The 7565-nt window shown below is 51.4% G+C and overlaps 1 gene segment (V, D, J or C); it reads left to right on the top strand.

Annotated features, from left to right (window-relative positions):
- The first annotated feature begins 1209 nt into the window (after nucleotides 1-1209).
- On the top strand, nucleotides 1210-7509 carry LOC147575384 (immunoglobulin lambda variable 1-40-like). The segment is given in 3 exon segments: nucleotides 1210-1267; nucleotides 1381-1680; nucleotides 7400-7509. Coding segments are annotated over 3 exon segments (468 nt in total).
- The last annotated feature ends 56 nt before the right edge of the window (nucleotides 7510-7565 follow it).

Here is a 7565-nt window from a genome sequence, read left to right as displayed (position 1 = left end):
CAGCATCTATAGTCTCCTGATTGGTTCATTTTAGCCACTCTGACTGGCATGAGGTGGTATCTCAGTGTGGTTTTGCTTTGTATTTCCCTGGTGAGGAGTGATTTTAAGCATGGTCCATGTGCCTGTCGGCCATCTGGATGTCTTCGTTAGAGAAGTGTCTGTTCATGTTTTCTGTCCATTTCTAAAGTGCACACTTGGCTAAGTGGTGACTAACACATAAACCGTGTCACTGGAACCCTGTCAGAGCACCTGCTGCGGTCACTCCTTCCCTCTTGGAACTTCCTGCAGGTTTGTCCTTGGGCTCTGGGTTCAGTGCCACACACAGGACCCCTGCAGACTTGTGTCTGTGTGCTGGGGGGACAGATCCTGGGAGGGAATCACTAACCACAGTGTGTGGAGAACTGTTGTCTCAAATAAGCAGACATAGTGACAGATGGCAAAGATTTTTAGTGGACAGTGCCCCTAGGAATACACACAGTTGTTCCTTCCCACTGCACTGAGGACAGAAGGAGAGCTTCTGTTCAGGCTGTGGGAACCTCAGAGCAGGAGAGATCTGGAAACCGGGGAGGAAGCACATAATAGGAAAGAACACAGAATCTTACACAGAAGGGGCCACGTGTCCTTTGGTACTCGTCACAGCTCCGGACATGATTCTGATCTAAGTGGCATTTTTGTAGAAATACCACCTCAGTCCTGACCCATGAAATATACAGGGAAACATGGCCTGGCTTTTCCAGAGGAGTCTGAGAAGAGCAGAAACTCTGGTTTGAGGATATGGGAGGTTACCCAGGAGGATACCTGGCCTGGCCCTAGGAAAAGGGCAGTGGACAAAGCAACGGGGGACAGGAGCTCCTTTTATGGGCTCTGGTTACCATTTTGCACAATGATGTTTCTGAGTCTGGAACAAGGGGGCTCACAGGGCCCATTTCTAAGGGTTCAGGGGTGATGAGACCTGAGACCTGCCACCTGCACTGCCTGTGCCTTCTGCTCGAGACTCATAACTGTGACTTTGCACAGCCTGGCCCCACACAGCCATTCCTCTGCCCACCCCTTGACATCCACGGGCGGAGGCACCTGACTCGCATTCAGTGAGGGGTCAGAGAGCTGGGGTATCATTTGCATGGAAAGGCCCGCCCTCTCTCAGTGGATGAAAAGGGGCAGATTAAGGGAGGTCTGCTCAGCTGTGGGGCACAGAAGACAGGATCAGTGATGGTCTCCACCATGGCTTGGTCTCCGGTCCTTCTCACCCTCCTCGCTCACTGCACAGGTGATTGGGTGTGGGGACAGGGGAAGGGGTTCTGGGAAGACACGTGGGCCCTGCTTCCACCCTCTTGTGTCCAGACCCCGGCTTTACCCTGTCTGTATCTCTTCATTTTCCAGGGTCCTGGGCCCAGTCTGTACTGACTCAGCCATCCTCGGTGTCAGGCTCCTTGGGCCAGAGGGTCACCATCTCCTGCACTGGAAGCAGTTCCAACATCGGTAGCAATTATGTGAACTGGTACCAACAACTCTCAGGAACAGCTCCCAAACTCCTCATCTATCGTAATAGCAATCGACCCTCAGGGGTCTCTGATCGATTCTCTGGCTCCAAGTCTGGCACCACAGGCTCCTTGACCATCACTGGGCTCAAGGCCGAGGACGAGGCTGATTATTACTGCCTGTCTGCTGACATTATTCAACGTACTGACACAGTGCTCCAGGCCCGTGGGGAAGTGAGACAAAAACCTGCTGTCCCCACACTGATGCGCTTTCCTTGTGCAGCCCCCCCCCCCCTTTTGCCAACACAGCTGCTTCCCTAAAACGGAGGTCTGAAACCCAAACCAGTGAACTTTCTCTGGAGTATGTGTCCTTGTCCTCTCAATTGAGACACCAAAACTTGTCCCTGTAGGAGCACATTTTCTGTTTTATGCATACTGAGCAGAAATTCCTGGATGCTGGGGCCGGTTGCCCTGGGGACAGATTCTTGAGGATTGTGCCTGCCTGCTGGGGCTGCCATAACATCATACCACTCACTGGGTGAACAAATCAAAAGATACTTATTTTCTCACAGTTTTTGAGGCTAAATGTCCAAGTTCAAGGTGGTGGCAGGTTTTATGTCCCCTGAGGTCTCTCTCCTTGTCTTGCAAGTGGTTACATTCATCCTGGGTCCTCACGTGGCATTTCCACGTGTGTTCACCCATGCTGTGTCCACCACTTCTATAAAGTCTATGAAGTCACAATGTGGGTTTCCATATAGGAATCTATGGGGACCCAGTTCAGTCCATATCAAAGCACCAGGACAGAACCAGCGACACAGAGCATAGCTGTGTCTGTCTGAGGATAGTCAACCGTCCACATGCTCTACATGCGTGGCATTGAGAGAACCCTCACTACATGACCTATGTGGGCTCGGGGCTCATCACAGTACAGAAATGACAGGGACGGTCCCCATGCTCACAGAGCTGACACCGTCTTGGGGAAGAAAGAGGACACATAAGCCAGATGTACTGTGTCTCACACTGACTTCCCACATGGGGAAAATGTGTCTGCAGTCCCAGGTAATGTCCACACACCATAACATCTGGATGACAGAGACTGGCCCTTACGGACCCACTGGTAAGAAAGCCCAGCTTTTAGGATGACTGGATCAAACCACCCCACCCTCTGCCCTGACACCATCATGGCAACCGGGAAAGGGACACCTATTGCTTTGGGTAACACAGTGACTGTCTGGTGGGACCTGGACTCACTGACTAGCCGTGTAGTTGGGTCATTTGGGGTCCAGGTAGAAGAAAATGATGGAAGCTTCACCAAAGAAGTCCCAGCCACCTGTATCATCTTCCCTCCATCCTCCGTGTTATTCAGGTCGGAGCATGGACTATGGACAATCTGCACAGGAGACATAGGCCAGGGTCTTTATGTCTCATAAAACTACAGCTCAGCCCCCAGACCATTCGGATGCCCCTGCATCAGATCAACTCCAGCCCAACACACCCTCAGTGGCATGAGTATGCAATGCAATGCAAACAGTCCCATGAGAAGTAGAAAGCAGAAAACATATTCCTATTCTGATGGCCTCCTATTCCCAGAGGTTGTTAGAAGGTACAAAGTTTTCCAGAAACCTTAATGGTGACCATTTCTAGACCACCATGCACCTGAGACCTTTTCTTTTGCTCTCACTCTGTCGGGTGAGGAACAGACTCAGGGGCCAGTATAGGAAGCACTCTTTTGTCCACACAGTCCATATGGGGCTGCTCCTGCTCTCAGGCTCCCTCAGTCACCTCTGTGTCATTGCTGAGTGTTTCCACCTCACAGGGTCCTGTTCACAGGGAGTCAGATCACTGTCTGCCTGATTCCAATGCCACTGTGACTCTGCGTCTGAAAGACACAAAGCTTACTATTAAGAGTCACAAATGAAGTCTCCTGGTTTTCCCACACTTGGAACTCTCTTTGTCAGTGTCCCACCTGAGTGTTCTTTCTCTATTCATTAATATCATGTTACATCTCCAGGCCCAGGGTCGTTTCTTTTCCCAAATTTCACTCTTCCCCTTATCCCTCCTCCCCTTTCCACTAATCAGTTCACGAACCTATACCGTCATCTCCCCTCTGTCGCCACAGTAATGTGGGGTGCATTGCAGGAAAAACACAGGGTCATTAAAGAAGGGTTTACTTCCTAGGAATCACTCCAGGATGTAAGAGAAGTCATTCATTTTTTAAAGAAATTTTTAATGTTTATTTATTTATTGAGAGAGAGACAGAGAGCATGAACAAGGGAGGGGCAGAGAGAGGGAGACACAGAATCTGAAGCAGGTTCCAGGCTCTGAGCTGTCAGCGCAGAGCCTGATGTGGGGCTCAAACTCATGAACCGTGAGAGTGTGACCTGAGCTAAAGTCGGACGCTTAACCAACTGAACCAGCCAGGAGCCCCAAGAAAAGTGATTCTGCCCTTAAAGATTTCAAACTCAAATGACTTTTGTCTCTCATAAATATACTGGTTTCTCCTGACGGTTTTGAGGGTGGAGTCTCAGACTGTGGTGACCCAGGAGCTTTCACTAGCTGGGTCTCCAGGACGGATGGCCACACTTACCTGTGCCTTTCGCTCTGGATCAGTCTCTACCAGACAACCACCCACCCACTTGGGGCCCATGATGGCTTCTCCAGGTCCATCTCTAGGAACAAAGCCACCCTCACATCTCAGGGGCCTAGCCTGAAGATGAGGCTGACTGTCACTGTATGCTGTATATGGATAGTGGCATCCCACAAGGATCTAAATCTATGGGATATTACAACCAGAACCTCCTCATGGGCTCAGACTGGCTCAGCCCTTAGAGGCAGGGGAGAAAATTATGGTGGGGGGAGTAGTCAACACCACCAAGGAAAGGAGGCTCCCTGGTTCCATACTTGTGTCCAGTGGTTCATGACCACGTGCCCCCATCCCCCTTGTGTCAGGGTGAGTCCATTTCCCAGTGTCACGCTACAAGATTGTGCTTCCTTCTTTCTTCTCTGCCTGTAGTGATGGAGAGGGCGTCCACCTCCCAAATGTATGAACCACCAGTGAGTCCCTGAGACCTCATTGCTCCCTGTGACATACTTCTTATTCAAATAGCATTAACAGCCATGGTCTCATTTATTAATTTGATTACAGAGACCAAATTAATATTGAATATTTCTTCATCTGAAAAGACAGGAGCTGGATCCACAGCACATGCCAGATGCATCTAGTCTGTGTGCAATGAAGATCATGAAGGAGAGAAACAGGTGGGAGAGTTCGTGTGTTACTGTTGTCTGAGTTACCCACACTTTTCACCTCTTCAGCTTTGGAGCATAATTTAATTTTCTGTGACAGGATATGCCTTTTTAATGGTGCAAAGTAAAAACTTCTCAAAACCTAATATTCACACTATGGTAGAATAAAAAATTACTTACTCATTTGGGAAGGATTTTATATCTGAGAAAGCAATCAATGTATGTCAGGAACTTGGGTCACCCCAAGTGCATGGGTGTTTGAGGACTAACAGTGAGCAGTCTGTCTGAACTGACCCCAACATCATTTCTACCCAGAGCAGCAGTTTGACCAGTGGGCATAGGAGGTGATGTGGGCCTCCCTCGGGTCAGGACAGTGGGGTCCATCTGTTGTGTAATCCCCCAAATTTGCCAGGGTTGGGGCGTTGGTGTCCATGCAGGCCAGTGGGGTCTCAGCAGCTGTGTCCCCTCTGGCTGGGCAGAGCGTCCTGCTCTCAGGTCTGTGGAAGATCCCAGCAGCTTCTTTTTCCTTGGCACCTCTCATGGGACAAACTCTGAGACTCTCCCTCAGACTCGAGTCTATCTAAGAACTAAGCTCGGACTTCAGCTCATGCTCAGGATGGAGCAGATTGTCTAACAGGAAAAAGTTCATGTGAGCAGTGCTCCCCTTTCAGGCCACTGGAGAAGACAAAAGAGACCTGGTCACCCAGCCCCAGCTTGGATCTCAGGACAGCAGTGTCCCCATCACCTGGTCTGCTGTCCTCCTCATGCTGCCCTCTCACTGGTCACACAGGAACAAGCCTCAGAGACCTGAGCTTGGCCCTGCGACAATCAGGTGATGGGAAGGATTAGACAAGAACATGATTGTCAGGCAGGGATGCTGGTGTCGGATCACCAGGGAAGGAGCTGGAGTGGGAAGAAGAACCCGCACGCCTAAGTCTAAATCACGAAAGGAGACAAGGGAGGAAGGAGCAGGTAGGGGGTGTCTGGGACCAGAGGTCTGAGCATGTCAGCAGGGATGACGAAGGTCGTGGGGCCTGGGGACATTAGAGAAGTCTGCTTCCCCCAGGTAAGGCCTGGCTCAGAAACCTCTGAGCTCATGCTTGCCTGGAGCTGCCCAGGGGCAGTGGGTCTGTCAGTCACCTGGTGTCCTCCCTGCAGGGTCTCCTGGGGTGGGGGTCACCGAAGTCTGCACCTCCAGGGCCACCGCCATCGCCATTTGCTGTGTGCCATCCCCAGGACAGGGGCCGTGCCCTCCTCCCTCTGCATCCTCTTCCATCTGGACCGCAATTAAGTCACAGCTAAGGTGTCTGAGGACATTAGAGCCTGAGTCTCCTGCAGGTCCCTGCAGGCACAGAGACAACTACCTCTGCCCCCAGCTGCATGCTGGGAGGGAATACTTTTTGGGAGATTCGCACCTCTTAACATTCGGCATTTCTCGGAACATAAAACAGTCCTCAAACTCTCTGTCCCCTTTGGACCATCTCCAGCATGTTTGTTTCCCCGGTTCCTTCTGCTCCAGTGACTGGGCCCTGTCCTTGACCCCATTATATTCCCACTGCCTGACACATGTGGACATTCCATGTAAATCTGTTTATGGAGTGAAGGAATAGGACGCGTGGGTGGCTCAGTTGGTTCAGCATCTGACTCTTGATTTTGGCTCAGGTCCTGATCCCAGGGTTGTGGGATTGAGCCCCATGTTGGGTTTTCACTGAGCATGGAGCCTGCTTACGATTCTCTCCTCCCTCAGCCCCTCTCCCCCACTCCCATGTGCTCTCTGTCTCTAAAATAAAACACATTAAAAAATGAGTAAGTGAGTGAATGAAGGAATGAATGGATGGATGGATGGATGATGCAGACTAAGTCCTCAAGCAGGGAGTTAATATAATGCCCGCATCCTTCCTACAGGGAAGGAAAGGTGTCCCTCATCCCTGGTTGTCTGTGATGTTTCCACACCTCGTCACATGTCACACCATGGACGTCATATGACAAGTGACAACAGACCCATCACCTGCCCTCCACCTGCTCTCTCACCCGATGTCACCTGTGTCAATCAAGGCATGCCTGTCTCTGTGGGCATCACCCTCCCTTCACCTGACACTCTGGACCATCCCTCCTTCCCCCGAAGCCTGGGGCCCAATAGGTCCACTCCCTGTGTCCCACCTGGGGACAAGTACCATTTCTCCCTTCCTTGTTTCCTTTGCTGTCATCCTCCTCCAGCTGACCCCCAATGTCCCCTTGTAGTCCTCCCTGTGTCAAATTCTGTCCTAAACTTGGAGCTAAATCTCTCATGAGCAGTACTGACCAGAGGCGCAGCCATGATTAAAAATCTCCCAGCACATGGTGAGGAAGTCACAGGATGGCTTCGCAGTGGTCCTGCTGGACTCGCTGCCCTGCACTGTCCCCACACCTGCTGCAGCCTCCGCAGAGTTTACTGTGTCCTATCTGCCTGGCTCTGGAAGGGCCCAGATTTTCACAATCTGTGTGTCCTCCTCTGTGAAGGTTTGTGACCACTCAGCAAGTTCCTGTTCACACTCATCACCCAGAGTCAGCCTGCCTCATCTGAGCCCCCTGCGGGGGCAGATCCCCTCTGCTCTCTGTTCCCTTTGTCTTGTCATCAGCTGCACAGGGAATCATAGGCTGTCCGGTCAGGACTGTGCCTGTCCCTCCCGCTACAGCCCCACACAAGGAAGAACCCCGATCAGGGCAAGTGCGCCAGGACTGCACCTCCATCCTCCCTGGAGGGTTTTTCTCACGTGGTGGAAACAGGCATGGGGGAAGCAGGTGAAGGAGAGCTTTGGAATCAATGGGAAAAAATGAGTCGTTTGCCCAGAGAGCAGCAGG

Source organism: Puma concolor, chromosome D3 (genome assembly GCF_028749965.1).
Source record: "Puma concolor isolate L17-30 chromosome D3, mPumCon1.1.hap2, whole genome shotgun sequence".
In the NCBI taxonomy this organism is placed as follows: Eukaryota; Metazoa; Chordata; class Mammalia; order Carnivora; family Felidae; genus Puma; species Puma concolor.
Note: the sequence above shows the minus strand (reverse complement) of the source record. Positions and strands in the feature narration are given on the sequence as shown.